Genomic DNA, 20,877 nt, shown 5'->3' with positions numbered 1-20,877 from the left:
CCCTTATACTGCATTTTATTTACCAACTACAGACCTCAAGTGAAAGGAAGTAAAGTCTGTGTCCATCAAAATGTGGTGAAATAAAAGTATAAAAAAGCACCAAAGGCATACTTCAATACACTACTTGAGTAAATGTTCTTATAGTGTTATTGCTTTAGGGTGTAGTCATATATATATATATATATCGAGTAGATTATCTGTTCTGAAGGCCTCACCTGCGAGTCTTCATGGTTGTTTATCCCAATAGACAGGAAAGCAGCAGTGTCCCGTCCGCTGACACTGGAGTCACGGCCCCGCCACAGGAAGAAGGCACTGTATTCTTTTTGTCCGGGACCTCTGCTACACTCATCAGTGCTGTTCATGTCATCTACAGCAGAGAAAATCTATTTACATTTGTATTTTAGGCATTTTTGTAGTTTATGTCCATGTCCAAATCAAATCACACTGACAAAATCTACAGAATAAGCTACAGTGAAGGTAGACATCATGACTCACTGACCAACAGTGTTGATGCTGTACGTCCAGCGGATGACGTAGGAGTCTCCTTCGTAAAGCTGTCCGGTGATTTCTACGGGAATTTCACTGTCATCAAACTCCTGGACATGCCAGGTGTCCACAGCAACGGTTTTCAGCTCCATCTGACGTCCTCCCTCCAGCGTGATGACCCCGTGACCCCTCTGGACATCAACGCCAGCCAACACATTATGGACCAGGCTGTCCCCTTCCAGTGACTGACCCGAAACTAGAGCCTTTGCGTCACAGGCGCTCAGGACATCTGGTGATAGGGACACGGACTGGGAAGACTGCACTGGGATGGGCTGTGGAGAGATGGAAGTTTAAAAGCTAAAACGAAAACCTAAAAATCCACACATGGAGAAATCACTGTTATCTTCCTGGTGGCAATCAACAAGCCTGAGTATTGTGTGTGCCGCAGCCTGACTTTTAAATGTTACACTGTGAGATGAACCTGTGTCTTCTTGCTCACCGCAGCAGCTTCCTCCATGCCTCCACTCCTGCCTGTCCAGTCCAGGAACTTCTCCCTGAACAGAGCTGTCTCACTGTGCTCTGAGACACAACCGAACAACGCCCAGCTGGGACGCCCCTCTCCCCTCCTGAGGACAGATTTAGAGACTTAGAGGGAACCCATTTATAAGAAGTAGAATTACAGTATAATGCACCTTAACAGACTGGAAATAATTACTAACCGTTTTGTTTTAGACTGAATCCAACACTAAATAATTCCCTTAAATCATGCTATGCTATAATGTTATTATGAAACTCTCTTTACATTAGCATTGTCGCACATTTAGGTGCATTCTGGGGTTTTGGAGCTTATAGAGTATGAACAAATGGCTGTATACACTATGTGGCCAAAACTATGTGGACATGCCTGTCCCTCCGCGGCTCTTTTTCATTATCTGGTCTTGGTCCCTTAATTGGAAATTAAATCTTATTGCTACCGCATACAATGATATTTCAGACAATCGCGTGCCTTCAACTTTGTGCCCCCCTGCACAAAGCCAGAGCCCTGACCTCAACCCCATCCAACAGCTATGGGATGAACTGGAACATGACTACAAGCCAGACTTTATTGCCCAACAACAGTGTTGGATCTGAATAATAGTCTTGTGGCTGAATGGGAGTAAATCCCTACAGCCAGGTTCGTAAATCTTCACAGAAAAGTGGAGGCTATTATAGCAGCGAATTAATGCCCATGGTTTTGGAATGACATGTTCAACAGGTTTCTGTCTACGTGCTTGTCTAAACAACTGTCTTTTGCCAGCTGCAGTATGTCAGTGTGTCGTGTGTACTTACAACAGCATGTCATGTGGACACAATGCTGTGTGCAAGTGTGGATTACAAGCCATTTGCTTTGGTTTTAAAGACCAACTGCAGACTTGCTGCGTGCACAGTAAACTTAATGCTGCATCCTTACTGTGTCTAGTTTGAATTACATCCATCGCTTTTATTGTGTGCACCGCAATGTTCAATATGTGTAGTGAACACTTACAGCTGTACTCTACTGTTTTTGTAATGTGCCCTAACATTGATATGCTGTTATTTTTTCGTTGTGAAGTACGAACTAAAAGCTTCACCGCCTGCAGTGTGAACTTACAGCTGTGTGTTCGGGTTACACTGCGTGGGATCCAGTGGATTGACTCGACAGTTGGTGTAGTCATAAGCTCCGACCCACACTTGGTGAGTCAGCTGGAGAGCAACATTCTTCCTGCTGAGGGAAACATCCTGTCCATGCCACAGGTACACCTCACTGCCGAAATCAAACACCAGGGCCTGGACACACACAGACATGTAATCTATGACATGATCAGCTATTAAAACTGACTGTCTGACCTAAAATCAATTAAAAACAACACAGTAAATGACACGAATGATCAAGGAAACAGGAGAATCCAGAAGAGACCTCTAACCTCAGTGGAGCCCAGCAGGGAGATACTGGGGATGGAAGCCCAGGCCTGTTCATGAGGCACCAGTTTGTTCTCCACAAGCCTGTACACACAGTTGGACTCCACCACACCACGCTCGTAGATCTCATCCTCCTCTTCTGCACTGGCTCCTGTAGGGAGATACAAACAAAAAAACATGCTGCACAGTCCACATGTACACAGATCCAACAGATCTTATTTTTTACGGTTGTCATTTTTGTTGTCTTTTGTCACATTGGATGAAAACATCAGCTAATTTGTAAATGTATAGAAGAAAAAAGCGAGTCTTGTTCTTTTATAATCTGTCCTTGTTACCGATGTTAACAGAAATGTTAAAACTCAGTCGTCTTTAAAACATCTAATCTACTCTGGGAGAAATTAACGAAGCAGACATTTTGACCTCTAACCTCTGTATTGTGTCCTTCCTCCTAGAAGGCTCCAGAAGTCTGCAGCTAGGCTGCTGTCACAGTTCAGCCCCTCCTCCAGGTGGACCATCTGGGGGGCCTGACAGCCGAGATCCCTCTGACTCTGGATGGATGATGCCAGCTCAGAAGCCTGAAAAAAAAGATCAGTTTCTAATACCACGGCAGAACACGCATACGGAATTATTGTATGTAGTAATAGAATAGAATACTTTCACTAAGGCATTGTGATTTCTGACACTTAAGAAGGTTTTGCACATACGGTCTATAGTTTTGCAACAGGTGCTGTACCAAATTCTGTGGCCCATCAGATGCTGTGACTCAAATAGGTATTTCAGTAATATTGTTACTGCTCATGTTTCTATCATACTTAATTTTGATAACATCCAAAAATGGCGGCATCATAGTATTTAGATTTGCAAGTCTTGCAAGTTTTGATATGTGTGATTGCAGAAACTGTAGTGTATAGACATCTATCAAAATACAGGATGTGTCACATAATTCCGCGTAATACCGAAAAGTTTAAAGTGAATTTGCGAACCCAGCAATTCAATTCAATTTCTCGAGTTTTGCAAAATGTTGTAACATTTTTTTTCCGTCATTTGAAATGTCCGACATGGCAAAATTATCAGAAAGTAACTGAAGTAAAAGTAATCAAAACATACATATTTTGGAATTTAGGAAATCCATTGTAAACTTACTAAACCCTGTGTATTATGTGCATAATAAAGGAGAACATGGATGCAGTCCATTATGTAACCTGGGAGCAGAAAGCATCACAAAGCATCAATATTGCCAGTGCTACCTCCAGAAACAGTGTTAATATATTTTACTGCATGTTTGCAAAGTGCATTCCATGCACAAAATGCTCCTTGGCGTCTCATTTTATGCATTATGTGGCATGAAATTAAAAATGTGATTGTGGAATTTGTATCAAATAGTTACACTTTTTATTGGCATCTGGGCATATGATTTTCAAGTAAAGTATCTTTAAACAGTTTCACCAAATTCGCATTTCATGGCACAAAATGTCTTATACCATGATACCCTGGCATCCTGTAAACGTATGCTAACAACATACTGTCTTGATCCCCGCCTTAGAAAATTAAAACATCACAGATACTGTCCTCGGTGGTACCTTGGCCTTCTCTTGTTCATTGGCAAACTCTCCGCTCCACAGGATGCAGTGCTCCGGGGTGACCAGCAGGAAGCAGTCTCCACTGTTCAGTGACTGCGCCGAGGGCTCCACCAGACGCACCTGGACATGCCGCCTACCTGTCACCACAGGCACTAGTTAATATAAAAACATGGACACAAAGACATCATCATGAGGACACTCGTGCACACAGATGAAGCAAATCTTTTCTGACCTTTGATGTGAATGAGCATCAAGCTGCTGAAGGGAGGAGAAGACTTGGTAGCATCTGAGGAAGAGACAAGGTCTTCTGATCTGGAAAGATGTGAATCAGCCACTGAGGAGTTCTTGGACTCTGTGGGGAGGGAAGAACACACGGTAAGGAAGCTGAATAAGGAAGACAAAGTAAAAAGAAAGGACATGAAAAAAGAGGAAAAATTCCCACTCACTCTTCTCTGCTTGGGTGCTCTCCTCAGCAGCTGTGTTGACTCTCTCTCCCATGTAGTCCTGCCTGATGTCGTCCCGGGCAGCGAGAGCCCTCAGAGGGTTTCTGGAGCCCTGAGTCCGACGGGACGGACGCACCGACCGCCGGTGCTCTGCTACCGCTGAGGTCAGTCTGCACCACACATACAGGACAAATACAGCTTCACACAGACCGTATAGACAGTATCAATGAGGATCTGCTGTAAATATTAGTTATTATATCAAAAAGCTAATGATATGTTGCTACCACTGTGACGACAGTGTGATCAGGGCCAGAATACATAAAGCCGCACAGAGTAAACTTTGGTCCTTAGTGCACAAACATTTAGTCATTTTGCTCTTATTTTTAGCTCTGAAATCAAGTGCCATCAATAATTTCTGAGTCAGTTTTAAAATGATTTAAGTTCCCTAATCCTGTTTGGATTCACCAGCAGTTGGCTGTATCACATGCCCAGAGGCAGAGGCTACACTTTCCAACAAAGACTAGATATTTTGGAAATGTATGACGACAAGTCTTTAAAAAGATACAAGGTCTGTTCCCATATCCATAAACATGGAAGAGTTGGAATCATCCAAATCACGACATGGTGGATTCAGCACATAAACCACAGCGTTAATAGTTATCATATTGGCCGGGCTATGAAATACAAACAATTTGGTGCATTTGAATAAGAAACCATGAATAAGAAAACATAGACATGACTCACTGGAAAAACATATACTTGTCTCTGTTTCAGGAAACCACAAACAGTTAATTGATTATCTGTTTGATTCATATACAAACAATATGTAGGACCTCCACAGATGATCATCACTTAAATTTGCAAATCTATCCCTCTTTAACAGATTTATATAAATAAATAATCTCCCAAATCTAATATTGTCAACATAATTATGATCATGGGGAATGTTCAATATGTATTTCAACATATTGAGGCGTATCTATCTTGGAGAGAAATTAAGGTGTGCATGTAGCCAATGGTGACACATCACCATTGGAGGCCGGCTATTGGCTGATTCAGTCCTTATTTTATAACTCCGATTTTTTAGACAAAGCTCCTCATTTCTAGTTTTTTCAAAGACTTTTTTGGCCCATAAGTAAATTTTTTGGACCATTTTTAAAACACTTTTTAAAAGCTTTATACATATCTGATAGTGGTCTGATAGTGAACTGTATAATTACTTACTTATAATTACTCACAAAATTAAGTTAATTTTGGGACCTGTCAGAGACTAAAGCATACTATAGATTATTGGTTAGATAACTATAAATTCCGTTCAAAAGGAAATACCTAAAAACAGACGGGTCCCTCTACCACATCCCTGACTGTTAGATATTTATAATACAGCGATAGCAAAGGCCAATAATCTTACAATCTGTGGTAAAACCAGGCTCACATGGGTGTGTTGGTCTGGCAGAGGACACCCAGGTCCTGCTCACTCTCAGCAGCAGCGACATCTCCAGAGGGTGGGGGGGCGCAGATGGAGGGAGAGGGCTGATCGCTGTAGAAACCAGCATCAAACGTGTTTGATTCATCCACAGGCGTCTCCTCCTTCACCTCATGTGGAGCCACTGAGAGCGGAGAGCCCTGTGGAGCTGCAGGGGGACGGGACAGGAAATGTTAACTTAAAATACTTTACAAAAAAAACTATAAACAACTTATATCGCTGAGCCTTTAGTGATCTTACCTTCAAACTCTATCCCAGTCTGCATGGAGATCTCTGTTAAGCAAATAGAGCAACAATTTAGAGAAAAGCAAACAAGAAACTGGTTTTCATCATATGAACTAATGCAGCTCTAAACTTCATATGAGCATGTTGGAGCTTCAGAGGAGTGTCCCTTGTTATGAGAGGTGTCATTTCTGTCTGATTCTGGTGAAACAGGTTATAAACACAAAGTGCACAAGTCAGAGACACAAACCTCCTGAGGTAAAGACAGATAATTAGAGTAGAGAGTAAACCAGAGCAAGTCAACTTACCTCTCTTGGCCATACATCCAGCCTCTTGCTGTTTCCTTTTCTGCTCTGTATTCAATTCCTCGACTTGGTCCATCCCGTCATCAACTTCCTTAGACTATACAGCCAGAACAAAATGGGTTATTGTAAGACACAGATGAGTTCTTCTGTAGATCGTAAAACGTCAACAAATATTAAAAGATTTAATCAAATGCTGGCCAGCGTCACCTTCTGTCTCCACTGAGGCTGAATCTGGTTCTTGGTAGGAGAGGAGACTTCTTGTGCCTCAAAGGACAGATTTGTCTGAGGATGAAAAGAGAATACATGGATAGTAAGGTAACAGGTGAGCTCTTTAGAGTGGGACTGCGCATGATCAGGGGGAAAATACTGTATGATGCAGAACAAAAGTTGAATGAATCTGAATATTTAGGAACAATAAACAAATAAGATAGCAAAGCTATCAAGATATAAAATGTATTTAGGCAGCAAAACAACACATAAAGTACAAGATGTACAGACTTTCTTTGACATGGAAGAAAATGACAACTTTCACACAGTTTCTATTATTATTATTCTATATAACATTTTACTTTATGTCTTATTATTTTATGCTGCTCTGTATATATATATAAAATCAATGTTTTGCTGCTTCCTGTTGCTTTGTGTACTATTTTGTCATTATGGCACATTTACATTACACATTTACAGCAACAATGATTAATGTGCATTTTCCTAATAAATAAATAAAATTTTAAAAAAGAAGAAAAAAAGTAAAATGTGATGTTTTAGTCTTAATCAGTCAAATCCAAAATACTTATTAAATAAATATACTGTCAATACAATAGGAGAGACTCGTGTCTAAAAACCCCATTTGAGCAACAGAATGGGGTGGCTTGTGGCCCGGAGGTAAAATGGTTGCCCCTCAACCACAAGGTTGGCAGATCAAACCCAGGTCATCCTGCCACATGTCAAAGTGTCCCTGAGCAAGACACTCCCCGGACGCTGTATGTATAGCTGTCCACTGCTCTTAATACTTAGGATGGGTTAAATGCAGTAATACAATTCCAATACATTGTACTGTGTGTATGTGACGATTAAGAATAAAGTTTGATCCCTCTTTTTTTTGTAACTGATGGGAAACATGAATGTGTGAATGTGTGTTGATAATGTTAATAAAACTCGAACTTGGCTCTTTTTTGTAACAAGTTTCTCCAGTATTGTTGCAGGTTGTTAAAAATCAAATTGGGAAGGTTGAGTGGGGAGGTCTGACAGAAAAACAAATTATGAACCACAAGTGTGAGAGAACTAAAAGAGTAAAAGCACAGGATTAACAGAAACAAAATGGAAACTGCGATGTATCACTTCAGAAGAGAAAAACACTCCGCAGGCGACAGAGTCGACTCGTTAGCGCGAGTGAAACTTCACACATCTGTAAACATCACAGCCACGTGAAACTGTGCGATGACAAAACTTTTCACTGCATACAAAACACTGCAAACCAAAAAAAAAAAAAAAAGCGCCATTAATCTGCCATGCAGCGGCTCAGACAATTACCTGATTGAAACACATGATATATTGGGGTGTACTGCTAGAATAGACAGAGGCAAAGACGGGTTCCTGGGAGAGAAGAGGAATTAGAAGAGAGAGGGGCACGCTAAAGCTATGGTAAAATTAGTAATGCCTAAAATCTTCACTATGGAGATTTAGAAGAATCTATGCATTTCAAAGCATTAGTGGAGGACTTACCCAGCACTGAGGGTTGACACTCTCCACATAAAGGTTTTCTGTCCCTTCCTGCAGAGGGCAGTATGGGGAAACAGGGGGTAGGTAATAAGAAAATGACAAATTAAAATGTTGCTATGAGTACACACAGAAACTAACAGAACAAGAAAGGAAAATGAATACACACACATAGATGCACACACACACACACACCACAGTGCAGCTGAGATTATAAAAATCTTTATATAAAAGGGTCAACATTCAACCACCAGAATAATCAGTGTGTTTACATTCCACATAATGCTCTGAGACAGTCAAACCCTTCTCAGTACATAAACACTAACTAGTCTAGAGATATTCCCCAGTAACTTTAGTCTGATCTCAAGACATTTAGCACCTACCAAATACAGAGTGCTGTTGCTAAGAGATGCTATATCTGGTTACATTGGAATAACAAATACACAGAGATCTAACCACCTGCCTCTTCTCATTCTGGATTTGAGGATGGCAGGAAGAGTGAACCCAACAACCTCTACATACAATTCTTTACCACAAAGCCCAGCGTGCTTTCCCAGAGAGTTATCTGTGGACATTTTGTAGTGGTTCCTAATGTAATTCAAGCTGTTTTACGAGTCATGTTAAGTTATGTTAAGTATAATTTTCTTGATACCAGTGGAGAGGCATGCCTGAAAAGAAAATAATACTGACAGGAATCTTGCTACCCTGCGTCGTCAGCCGAATCTATCTCACTCTTTCATTCAATCATTTAGGCAACTGTGACCGCACCAAAAGGACAGGTTTCTCTTTTTTATGACATGACAGAAGTCATGTCATAAAACATAAAACAGCTAATGTTTGGGTATATCGTTATCTGGAATATGGTGGAATGGTCCTGTGGGCAGTGACAAATTTCCCAATTTGACAGAACAACAGCCAAGAACTCAGAAAAGCAAGTGGGAATTTCAGACCACTCTAAAATACACTGTATTAATGTTGTGCACATTAAAGTTTGTGTTTGTGTCAACACTAGTTGAAGTTCATGTAATTTCTGCACAACACATGAAATTAAGTGTGAAGGTTTGGTTTCAGAAGTGTCTTTGAAGTGTCATCTATCTTTGATTGACGTTCAATTTTTAGATTAATGACTTTTTTTTGTTTTACATGAAAACTGTGCAGAAGAGTTAGCAGTATTTTTATTCTCGGAGTAGTTCATGCAGGTCTTCCTCTCAGGGAGCAAGTACAACTTCCACCAATCAGAGGATCAGAGGGTAGAACAGTAGTGTCTATGTAGCCTGATCTCAACATATCAATATGTTTTTTATCAACATCTCTCTTCTCACCACTGGATTTTAGCAGATTGACAGTATAAATATTCAGTTTAGAAAGATTTTAATAAGTAAATCAAACTTAAATCTTAAAAGTGAGGGGGACAAAAATGGGATGTTGAAAAGTGAAATTAAACTTTATATCTCTCGAAAACCCACTGGCTCCAAACTGGACTCTGAAAGGCTTAGAGATTATGGAGAGGCAGATAGTTTCCCCTTTACAGACAAGAGGCATAGCAACTACTGATTCTGCAAAGTCATCACAGACCTTTACATTAATTAACAGTGTGACGTGTCTTTGTTTCTTACTTTAATTCTGCTGGTGTCGGTTGTCTCCTGCAGTTTAACGGTGTCATCTGCCAGTGTGACTTGAATATGTCCTATGGCGTGGGTTTCTTCATTCATCCTCCTCACACTCTCTTCCTCATTCTGCTTCCTTTTAGACAGATCACATATACAGTATATGAACCACAACACATATCAAAATACAAAAAAAAAACTTATTTCAGTTCAATTTGAATCCTAAAACTGATGAGAGATGATGTTTGTGCTGGTGACATCTGTAAATCTGATCATTCTTGCAGCACCAAATACATGAAGTACTCAATGTTCCCCCCAAATTGTCCTCATCATGAGGCAGGTATCAGCCCATCTAACGTAATTTCAGACACTCACTGAACTCTCCCAGTAGTATCTGAGCTGTGTTCCACAGAGGGAACCAGCTGTTCCTGCAGCTTCATCTGGCAGGGCCTCTCCTCCTGAGGAGCGTCCTGCTCTGACAAGGCTCTTATTGGTGTACAGGCAATGGTTTCCCTCCTGGTTCGAGCCCTCTGCCTCCAGGGAGCGGCAGTCAGCGAGCCTCCCTCCACACCTGAAGCCTTGCGTCTCTCTCTCCGCGGTGCTGCAGACATTTCCTGCTGCTCTGTGTTCTCCCTCCTTCCTTGTATCCCTGCTTCTTCACAACCTCCACCATTCTGTTCATGGCTGGTTGGTGTATCCATCTGACCGCCATCCGTCCTGCTCCACTCTGATCCTCCAGAGCAACTCTTCTTCAGGATTCCTCTCAAGACGGGCTCAGAGTCGTGGCGCTGCAGGCCCTGCTGGCCCTGCTGGGTAGGGCAACTAGGCTCTCCAGGCACAAGACCGGTGTCAGGTCTTTGCTTGGAAAGGCGTATCTCACTGGGTTTTAGGTTGACAGACGAGGCCTGCTGTCTGTCGGACAGATGAGGGGACAAATAGAATGCAGGAAGCTGTACGGGGCCTTCTTGGAGCTGAACAGAGACGAGGCACAAGGGTGAGAAACAGGTATAGATAATTGTTTAAGATGTAGTAGATTTTTTGAAACAAGTTATATATTCTGAGAGGGTGTTTTATTAACTTTTTTAACCAAGTTTGAAGCTTAAAAGGCATCACTGTCTTCTTTAAAAGGACTTTCTTTTTGTTGACTGTCTGCCTTTTCTGTTATTTTTTGTATAAAAGAGGTGGTTTGGCTCGTCTACTCACCAGGTTGACCTCCTCCACAGTGATGGGTTGTGTGCGGTACCGAGCCCCCTTTTGCCTTCGTCTCTCTGGGGGGCCATCAGCGGGGCTGCCCCCTTGCCTCCCTGGCAGGGACAGTTTGTTGAAGAGGGCCAGCTTCTCACTCATGCTCAGTTTGCAGTTCTCATCCGCATCCTCCACTGACTCAGCCTGCACAGACTGGGACTCCACTGTTGGTGCTGGTTTGGGGGCGCTGCAGGGAAACATGAGCACACTTAACAAAAACTTAAGCTAATAATTAAAAGATAAGAACAAAACCAATAATGAATTTATCGTACTAACAAGTATTGCCTGTGTAGCCTAGTATATTGTCTGCCATTGTCCAATAAGCTGCACAGTTGCACTGAGTGACATGCTCCTTTATTACCATAAACATGCTGGGCACTGTCATTTATTTTGAATCAATCCCACATACACCATCCTGCTGCCTAAAATATTCACAGCACCAAATGTGTATCATTCCGCCACTGAAAGTAGTCCCCAATAAATGCACTATTTACTTCTGTTTTAGGAATGTTTTCTAATAACTACAGTGCCCAGCTGGTTTAGGAAATGAATGAGCCTTTAAAAAAATAATGTAACTATAGATTTTAAATATTTATGTCATTGTTGACAGTAATGCTGGCTTTCTTGCTTTATTCGGATCCCAATTAGTTGCTAACAATGTAGCAGCTACTCTTCGAAGCTTTGCTTTTTAAACACGTAAAGTTCATCCCCCAAATGGCTAAGCTAAAAAACAACAATGGAACAGATGTCTAAAATAGTGTTAATGCTAATATTAGTTTATAAAGTTTATTTATATATTATTTGAATGTGTGCTAATGTGTTTCTGAATGTGTGCTAATGTGTTTCTCTTATTGATATTGTATATTATCATATTCTTTTGTGTTGCATTATCTTGTATGTTGTCTTCCTGCCTCGGGACTACAGGTGAAAATTTGCATTTATGCTATAACCTGGCTCATTTACAGTCTGTACAGAAATGTTAGATTGTTCATTAATGTGCACTGTCCCGAATAAATAAATAAATAAATAAAATACTGTGCTTCAAACTTTTTAGAATCCAAATATGCCTCTGTATGTATTCCTAGCGCTGAAGCTAAAGTCACCTTTCATCTGGCCACTTATAGGCTTCCCCACCTGATTGCCACGATTTCCTCACAGGTGATTGGCTGGGTTAAAAAGCGATGGTCGTTGCCACGGCGCACCCTGCGCTCATGAGAGACACTGCCCGAGCGAGGTTTCAGGAAGGTCGAGGCCTCAGGGGCAGCAGACTTCTCAAGCTCCTACAGATGAGGCGGGGAAACATTTCAATATCAACACGACATCTAACCATAACATTTGTTCCTCTTCCACAGGTGGACCCCAAACATTCAGGTCAGTCTCTGCCTGCTAAATAAGTAATAAGTGAGACCACAAAAATGGCAGTGAAAACTCTCCCCTCTTGATGTCTCCTGTTCTATTTGTATGAACAGATGGAGGGAGGGGAAGTGGGTCGGATAGCCGGTGAATAAAGCAGCTAGCTCTAAGGTGGAGCGTGTTGGCTACGTCGATAGAATGCCAGCCCAACGGGTCACGGTGTAACCAGAGCCCTGCTGGCTTCAGTTACCTCCCCGCCTGCCTCCACAAAGTAGCGGGCTAATTATACACACCACTGCTAAGGTTTTTAATGGTAATACCGTGTCTGGCACATTTTCACCTGATGCTTCATGACTAAAAGTGTGCAGGTGGTGAAATGTAGGAATGGATATTGTAACTGTTGAGGGGGAAATCCATAATGTGCTTCATCTTCTGTATAGAGACAAAAAACTGTGTCTTTATCACACTATAAATTTAGTCTTTCTTTTAATAAGTACAAACAGACACACTGTAGCATCAGACTGCACCTGTTTGACCATTCATATCCCTCAACATGATCAGGTTTATGTTCTGCGTGCTCAGCGCTGGCTCACCATGTGTCTTAGACTGTAAGGTGAGCAGCTGAGGTGACTGTCGATGATGGATGGAGCTTTCTCTTTAGCTGTTCAATACATTTCGACAAGTTATCACCAGCATAATTCACATCAGCATTATATTTAGATGAATTTCAGTTTGCAGTACATACTGGCAGCAAATTCTGGTTAGACAAGTTCATTGCAGCTTAATTGTCACGAGTAAACTTTCAGAAAACCTTAAATTATTCAGCTGTGACTACGTAAATACACGCCTCCATCATATGAGATGGAGAAGCAGGGAGTAGCCACAGACACGGATCATTTTTAGCAGCAGGCATTAGACAGCATATAAGAGAAAAAAAGCAGGTCCTGGGCAGCAATAAGGACCCTTTTGCAATGCCAAGACAAACATAGACTCACTTTAAACAAAGACATCTTGGCTGCCACACTCATTTTGGCTCGGTCGTCTGTTTTCACATCAGCTGCGAGAAGAAAAAGACATTAGGTCACACATCATTATGTCATGAACAGTTTGTGATTCATCATCGCACACTTCAGACACTATCTGACAGTTATCAGTTAAGGAAGTTGCTGGTGATCAAACAGGCTTTGAAATGAACTCTGACGAACAAATAAATGCTGGCTGATAAAATTATGTCATTTTCGGTGATTCTCTGAATTCTCAATTTTGGAAAGTAGATTTTCTTAATTTTGAGATAATTGCACCAAAATTGAGTATTTCCATTTTCTGTTACTTTGTACTTCTACTCCATGATATTTCAACTGGAAATATTCAACCTTTTACTCCACTATATTTATCTTACAGCAATATTGGCTAGTCTTTTTTCATATTAAGATTGTACATAATAAGACACACGATTATTTAAAATACAATACATGGTTAAACATTTATACAAAAGCAGTGTTTGGGGTCCCTTAGTCACGTTTTAGATTTTGATGTTTGAGTCCCAAAGACTTTATTATTATATTAGATTATCCAATCTTTTGCACAAAAAAAATTAGAGAAAAGTAAAAAAGAAAAAAAAGAAAATAGAAAATAAATAGTTAAAACTTTTCTTCCTTGCTAACCTATTAAAGGGATACTTTGCCAATTTTAAAATCCGCTCTGTGTCATCTTTGTGTGGGCATTGTGAGCAAATGAACGTGCCTGGAGGAACAGAGGTCTGCCAAAATCCATCAGATGATGTGCAATGCGTCATTTTGCTGCTTCGTTCCATGGGGAGCTCTGTGCACTGGCGCCACAGAGGGAAGCCAAACACCGTTCATCTGCACACACTACCCACACAACCATGACACAGAGCTGGATAACTCTTACATTGTACTGACTTGTAGAGTGCCTTTCAGCACTGGCACTTTATTTTTTTATATATATATTTTTTTATGATAACTGGTTTGCATTTGGGGGGGCGGTTGTGTCTATATGTGTCTACATGTGTTTTAACGGGTATGGACTGTCCTGCTATGAATGTTTTGTTTGTCTTTTTGTGTAATGAGCACAGTGCACCAAATTCCTAGCAACATAGTTGCATGGCAATAAAGTATTGAATCTGAATTTGAATCTGGATTTAAATCAACAAAATAGCTCAGAAGTGGCCTGGGCTAAACAATCTAACTGTAGAAAGTAGTTAAAACTAGCTCAACAGTAAAATGATGCTTACACATTGATGCATCAGTATTAACAATACTACAGTGCTTTGGATTTTGATACGGATAATTCTTCTGTACTAAGTAGGATTTTGAATGCAGGACTTTTATTTGGAGCGTATGCTGTGGTATCAGTACTTTTATTAGAGGAAATGACCTGAGTACTACTTCCTTCACAGACAGTTGTGAAGAATAATTTCTTTTTTCCATTTTGAAATGTACCTTCAATTAATCTACATGTTGTCTTCATAGCTATTAAATTAAACTTGGTCACTTTCCACTTGGTAAGTGGATTAGAATGTAACACTGGTTACTGATTACACAGTGTTCCACACAGTGTTGTATACACTTTAGCCTAAGTATATAACAGACTATTTAAGCAGGGCTGTAGCTAACCAAGTATCCTATCAAGACATGATGAGACTTAATGAATCCTTAAATTATGTTGTATTTGTGGAGTTAATACATTGTAAAGTGGATGGCAGAAAACACATGGCCTGAAATTAGATTTACATGGCTACTTGTTTTTGTAGTTGTGGTGGAAATTCTCAGTAGGTCAATCTTTGTAAAGACGCGCTTGTAATCTTTTTATGGCGACATTAAGAGAGGGACTGACTTAGCAGAGCTCCCCTGCTCACAGGGTTTTGTGAGACGTAAATCTGTCGTCAAAGAGGAGTTTAAACATTGTGAGCCTATAAATATAACCTGATTTATTCCATGTGCTGTTAAATGTGTTTGTGGAAGCAACTGTGCAAGTTGGACTCACATGCCAAATATTTGTTTTGTAAGAAGTGTGTGAAGAGAATGCCATATTTTTCTGGTGTTTATGTTCCTTCTGCTGCCCCTTAATATCTCATGTGAGATATGTAACTCTTTCCCTCCTACCATAATTGTGTTTACATCATTGTGTTGTCAGTGGTGATCAGTATTATGCTAATGTGACCTCTCTCTCGGTGTCACTTTTGGCCAGCGTAACACACAGAGGTTTTTTGTCTCTACACAAACTGTTTGATTAAAGTGTGGCAGGAAAACAGCTTCACCTTTACAGTTCTCCTCTTCCTCTGCGTCCAACAGGCTAGAAGAGTGAAAAGAGGCAAAACATGAAGTCACCAGGTGAAATATGAACAGGGAGGTGATGTGGACTTAAATCTCCAGCTCCTGTGCACGTTTTTTTCAGATCCTGCTACATGCTTGTCTTTGGGCTTCAGTATGCAGCTCCAAACATTTAAGATATTGTCATATTTGCATGCTTGGTAAAGTAACACTGTTGAGGTCATGACTGAGCACAAACACATGCAAACCACACCGCCCGGCCCGTGGGCATTTATGTAAAGGTGCTGCACCTGTCATACCGCAGGCCAAGTGTGACTGCATTTTTATTAGTGAAGAGCAAATATCAAACTCAAACCATCAGCAATTTGAAAGCCTTGTTAAAAAAAGACATTATTCAAAGTTGCCAGATGTTATACAATTCAATGGCAAAATGACACTAAAAAATATGTCAGCAAAACACTGCAAACAGTATCTTCTTTGGGAAAAACCAAACCAGGTGCTTCATCTTGCACCACAGCACAGCACACAGCCCCTACCCATGGCTCTCCTCCATCTCATTGGCTGTGATCGGCTGTGTCCTGAAGCGTTCGCTGGTCTTGCGACCGCCACCTAACCCGCCGGGGAGGTAGCGCTGGGTGCGTCGCCGCCCCCCGTCAGAGCCCGGCTTCACAGCCAGGTCCAGAGAGGACGTGGCTCGCCCAGCATCAGGGCAACTGGTGTCCACACAAAGTAGGAGGAGGAAGGAAGGGAAGGATATGTTGATGCGAAGACAAGTATTGACACAGAGGTACACAGGCTGACAGTGACAGTCTGGATCACACACATGCAGGTGACCCTACACTTTCTCGGGCTGCGCTCCGCTCCCCGTCTGCTGCAGAAGAGCACTTCTCAACTGGCCCACCGACACTCGAGTGTGAAGCTGTGTGGAATCGAGTCCAAGAGGAACGAGGTGCCCCTCCCCACTCAGCATGCTGGCAGAGTCCGGGGAACCCTGCCTGGAGGGGGTGGGAGCGGGGGGAAGGAAGTGAGGATGCAGGTGGGGAAGTGTGGGGTGAGGAACGCTCTTAGAAAGAAAAGTGCAATCTCGAACCTTACCAACAAGAGTAGCCAAAAGAATTTGCAGCTCCAATAGTGAAAGGTTCAATGTTGTACTTTTTTTTCTGACACTAAAGAGGTTGCCGGTCTTTGTTTCATATTGCCAGCTGCAAGTAATAGCACCAAGACCACATAAAAAGTGTCAGGCTAGAAGAGTACCAATGAAATGCAAAAGAAGAATCAGACTGGCTTTAAAACTCCCTGCTGGGACCAACTGATTTAGACCTCTCAGTTTAAATTAGTAACAAAGAGCAACTGGTGAAGTCAAGGATCTGGAGCTGGTGAAAGGTTGCTGGTAAGAAGCAGACCAAGTTTAAAAACTGGTAGTATAAACCTCCATGAATCGTTGCGTTGTAAACTTTTGGAAATGTTTTGATATGTAACCTAATTAAAAAAAAAAAAAAAAAACATTTTTTAGGACAAACCACTAAGTATTGTATATATTTCAGAGTGTAGAGATGGTGATCAAATTATAGTTTAAAATAATGTTTACACAGATTGTATGCACCCAAAATGTGTTGAGTTTCCAGCTGGAAGACAACACTGATCACTGTCATTAAACAGGGATAAATTCACATATGATTTTTCATTAAAAATAAATAAATATTGGATTTCATGAAAAAAAACTATTTACGCACTCAATCGAGTCACCCCCCACTGCAGACATGACTCACCTTCTCAAGTTGTTGGACTCTGCAGGATCCTCTAATCCATTTGTAACCCCTCGCGCTCTGCCGTTAACTCTTTCACTGAGGCCATCTGAGTTCAAATTCCCTCTATGGGCTTGAGTCGCTGGGTCATGCACCTCTTTCCCATCCCTCCTCACCCACTTGGAAGGTAGCTCCTCCATGTTGCCAAAGCGCTCGGCCAGTTCTCGCCTCCTCTCAGCTTTATAGCGAGCAATCCGCTCTGATCTGGGCTCCAGGACTGGGTTCTCCATGGTGTCCGTGTCCCTCAGAAGGATTCAGTCGATTATCTGCTCCTCGAATAATTGAAAAGCATTTAGGAATAGAAAGCAGATGGGTTGTTCGTTCTCCACTTTTCATCTAAGGCAAAACACGTTAGCCAAACTTTCCTCCAGTAAAATTCAGATTCCATTGGACCTAAAGACTTTCTCTGCTGAGAGTCCACCAATCGGAGGCTGCAGAACAAGCTGTTCCTTGGTGGGTGAGACAGTGCTCCTGAAAGAGGAATAAGCAAGCAAAAAAAATTTTAAAAAACAGGTCAGAAGCTAACAAAGCACATGCACATTACTAATGTGTCCTTTAGAAGTCTGCACATACCTTCCTTGAAAGGTTTATGACAACACTGATGTTTTTTTTGATTGCCTACCTTCATTATACATTAACTAATTCTTCTAAAAGTGCATCCTCTTCTCTCCTCCTGCTAGTGTACATGTAAGATGACCTGTACCAGCCTGCAGTGCCATGCAAGAATCTCTCCTTGCACTGAAACTCAAAACCTCAGCAGCTCAGCTCAACTCTGGGTCCAGGCCCCGTGGCACTGAGTCTGCAGGTTTCCTGGTCTATTCCACAACCCTGGATGTAACTTAAACTGAACAAGTCAGTCTTCTTGTTCAAATGTTATCCAACAAGCTGCACAGCCAGTTTGACTGTTGTGTGTCAATACAGAGCATGTTATCTGTCAAAAAATGATTAGCTATGGATTCAAATTTATTTAAATACACATATAATGACCTATCTGAATTATGACATGCTCACAGGCAATGCGAACACATAGATGAGCCAAAGAAAGTCCCTGTTTGCTACATCATGGTTGCCTGGAATTAAATAAACAACATCAATAAAGCAAAAGGTGGAAAGCCACATATAAATAGTGCTGATGTGACACGATTTGCATTTAAAGATAGCAGCTACGCATCGGATAAGTTCACAAATGAGTGACTAATATGTACAAACATAAATGTGTGTTTGCATATGTGTCTGTGTGTTTTCCAAAACTGTGGATGTCAGCATTCCTGATGCAGGAAGCACAATGCAGCCAGAACAAAGAGACATGAGCCACGGACTTAGTACAACAGATATATCTGCAGCAGGGCTGAATGCTTCTGGTGGCAGTAGAGTTCACAAAGTAGGCATAAAAGATGCAACTTTTATTTTAACGTGTTTGCTGCTCCTCTTAGACTGCTGGAAAGAAATACGGAGAAATTGTAGAGCATTAATGTCAAAATCTGCACAACTCCTGGTCAGATCTTTCTTTCATCTGTCAGGAACACCCAAAATATACAGATAATGTCACATTGAATAAACTGAAGGCCACATTTGCAGACATTGCCAGAAGAAGATTGTAGATCCAGAATGACAATGCCACAGAGAGCTTGAATGAGCTGAACTGTTAAGATTTAGTGATCCCTACTTAAGACAACAAGCTCAGAGATGTGTGTACTGTGCATCTGTCTCGGCACTCCAAAACACGTGCATGTGCGCTTTGAAAAAACAGTCAGACAACCAGAACAGGACAACTCACCTCCCTGTCCAGACCCAGAGAGGGCAAGCCACAAGCAATGCCTAGTCTGACTGACGCCACACTTCTTTATGTTTTTGCTAGCAAAACAGGAGTAAGTGGCCACGCTTGTTTAAAGAACTTAAGTCATGTGACAAGCGGGAGGATTGTCGATTGGAGGGGAGAGCCATCGAGGCTCAACAGGGATCATGGGCTTCTAATCCAGCGACACTAGTTGACACTAGCTCTGAAATAAAGCTGGTGTGAGTACACAGGACCCATTCTCTACCTACTCAGACAGGGGAACTTTAACAATGGTATAATGTTCTAATGAAAATATCACCAGGCCATTAGTGCCAAGCTAAGGATACAAATCCAAATCTTCCACATAGTTTAACATATTACATTTCTTAAACACTCCAATATCACATTCAACACACACTTATAGACCTGTGTTGGGTATACAGTATGTTTACTGCAGGCTACCAGACTGGTTTACCCTCAAAGTGCAGACATAACAAGAGGACCTGTGTCCAGCAGCAGAGTAAACCCGATTAAAAGGCTAGCCAAGATTAATCCTCCAACCAATTACACCTGTCCTGGCTGGCCTACCTGCACGAAACCCCCCACAGAGCACCATAATTCAAGGACAAATTCTCAGAGGCCTTTCCATATTTCCACTGACTATCTGAGTACAAATGACATGTGTAGCAGTATATGGGTTTACACAGCCATGCACTGTCCTTTTGCCTGATCTCTACGTTAAAAGGCATGTGGCTGCAGGGCAGAGAGTAAGAACAGCTTTCTGCTCATGCAACCACTATAATCCACTTGTTAGCTCCCAGCAGGATGTAGCACATTAACAGCTGCTCTGATGGCAGTTTTTACATTAAATATTCATTTGATTTAAGTTGTCCAATAAATAGCCACCCATAATGTCAAACTCCTATTTAAAATGAATTGGGAAAATCATAGATGGTGAGAACATTTCAAATTCTATCACAATCACAATTTAATGTCCACACACAGAGTAGCATACAAAGATACTTCAACGTACCAAAGTACTTTTAAATTTATTTGCAGTATTTCATAGTGAGCAGAAATAAAGAATAAAAAAAAAATGCAAACCCTACAATTAAGTCCGTTAGGAAATATAACAGTAACACACAAACATAAGGTATTAAGATTTTAAGGTTTTTGTTCGTGCGTAATTCGTGCGTAAATTGTGCGTAAAACGTAAATGTTCTGGCACCACTGCCTTTGGAACATTTTTAGACAATACTACATAAAACTCACAAGGCTCACAAAGTGACCGGACACCATAGCTTCCATGATCAACTCACTGCCCGATCTTCAGCAGATCAGACAGAACAAACACCAACAGTTGAGTGATCGTAATTAAATAATAAGTGACTCGTGATACAAAATACTCAGACCTCTGTCCTGGCTGGCGCCTAGTTACATTTTCGACTGTATATTCCTTATTAGAGACATTTCATGTAGAATAAAGTACTTACGTGCACTGCGCGCCGTGAGAAGTGGGCATGAGTGATGCCACTGTCCTTCCCCAGACCGGCGGTCCCTCCCCACTGGCCTTTCACCACCGGACTGCCGCTCCAAATGTAGTCACACGCAGCTGCGG

General features: G+C 41.4%; 1 protein-coding gene across 7 annotated transcripts in view; it reads right to left on the bottom strand.

Moving 5' to 3' along the window:
• Nucleotides 1-20,877, bottom strand: part of svilc (supervillin c) — a 23,538-nt gene extending 2,661 nt beyond the window's left edge. For 2 of the 7 annotated variants that reach the window (XM_039824773.1, XM_039824775.1), the window contains exons 1-25: nucleotides 20,753-20,877; nucleotides 17,447-17,953; nucleotides 16,517-16,672; nucleotides 16,214-16,390; nucleotides 15,665-15,699; nucleotides 13,380-13,441; nucleotides 12,166-12,311; nucleotides 10,990-11,218; nucleotides 10,162-10,757; nucleotides 9,796-9,922; nucleotides 8,186-8,233; nucleotides 7,994-8,056; nucleotides 6,668-6,742; nucleotides 6,464-6,557; nucleotides 6,174-6,206; nucleotides 5,883-6,081; nucleotides 4,451-4,617; nucleotides 4,237-4,356; nucleotides 4,005-4,141; nucleotides 2,852-2,999; nucleotides 2,430-2,575; nucleotides 2,117-2,292; nucleotides 968-1,112; nucleotides 500-818; nucleotides 216-367 (exon numbers count right to left, since the gene is read on the bottom strand). In XM_039824773.1, coding sequence (XP_039680707.1) covers nucleotides 216-367; nucleotides 500-818; nucleotides 968-1,112; nucleotides 2,117-2,292; nucleotides 2,430-2,575; nucleotides 2,852-2,999; nucleotides 4,005-4,141; nucleotides 4,237-4,356; nucleotides 4,451-4,617; nucleotides 5,883-6,081; nucleotides 6,174-6,206; nucleotides 6,464-6,557; nucleotides 6,668-6,742; nucleotides 7,994-8,056; nucleotides 8,186-8,233; nucleotides 9,796-9,922; nucleotides 10,162-10,757; nucleotides 10,990-11,218; nucleotides 12,166-12,311; nucleotides 13,380-13,441; nucleotides 15,665-15,699; nucleotides 16,214-16,390; nucleotides 16,517-16,672; nucleotides 17,447-17,712 — 3,816 coding nt within the window. In that variant the 5' untranslated portion in view covers nucleotides 17,713-17,953; nucleotides 20,753-20,877. Of the gene's footprint in view, nucleotides 1-215; nucleotides 368-499; nucleotides 819-967; nucleotides 1,113-2,116; nucleotides 2,293-2,429; nucleotides 2,576-2,851; nucleotides 3,000-4,004; nucleotides 4,142-4,236; nucleotides 4,357-4,450; nucleotides 4,618-5,882; nucleotides 6,082-6,173; nucleotides 6,207-6,463; nucleotides 6,558-6,667; nucleotides 6,743-7,993; nucleotides 8,057-8,185; nucleotides 8,234-9,795; nucleotides 9,923-10,161; nucleotides 10,758-10,989; nucleotides 11,219-12,165; nucleotides 12,312-13,379; nucleotides 13,442-15,664; nucleotides 15,700-16,213; nucleotides 16,391-16,516; nucleotides 16,673-17,446; nucleotides 17,954-19,259; nucleotides 19,279-20,752 lie in introns of those variants that run through there. The other 5 variants (XM_039824776.1, XM_039824774.1, XM_039824777.1 and 2 more) reach the window with 5 other exon arrangements.

The sequence above is a fragment of the Perca fluviatilis genome, chromosome 15, assembly GCF_010015445.1.
Source record: "Perca fluviatilis chromosome 15, GENO_Pfluv_1.0, whole genome shotgun sequence".
NCBI classification, from domain to species: Eukaryota; Metazoa; Chordata; class Actinopteri; order Perciformes; family Percidae; genus Perca; species Perca fluviatilis.
The sequence above is the reverse complement of the archived record's forward strand: the minus strand, read 5'-3'. Positions and strand labels throughout refer to the sequence as shown.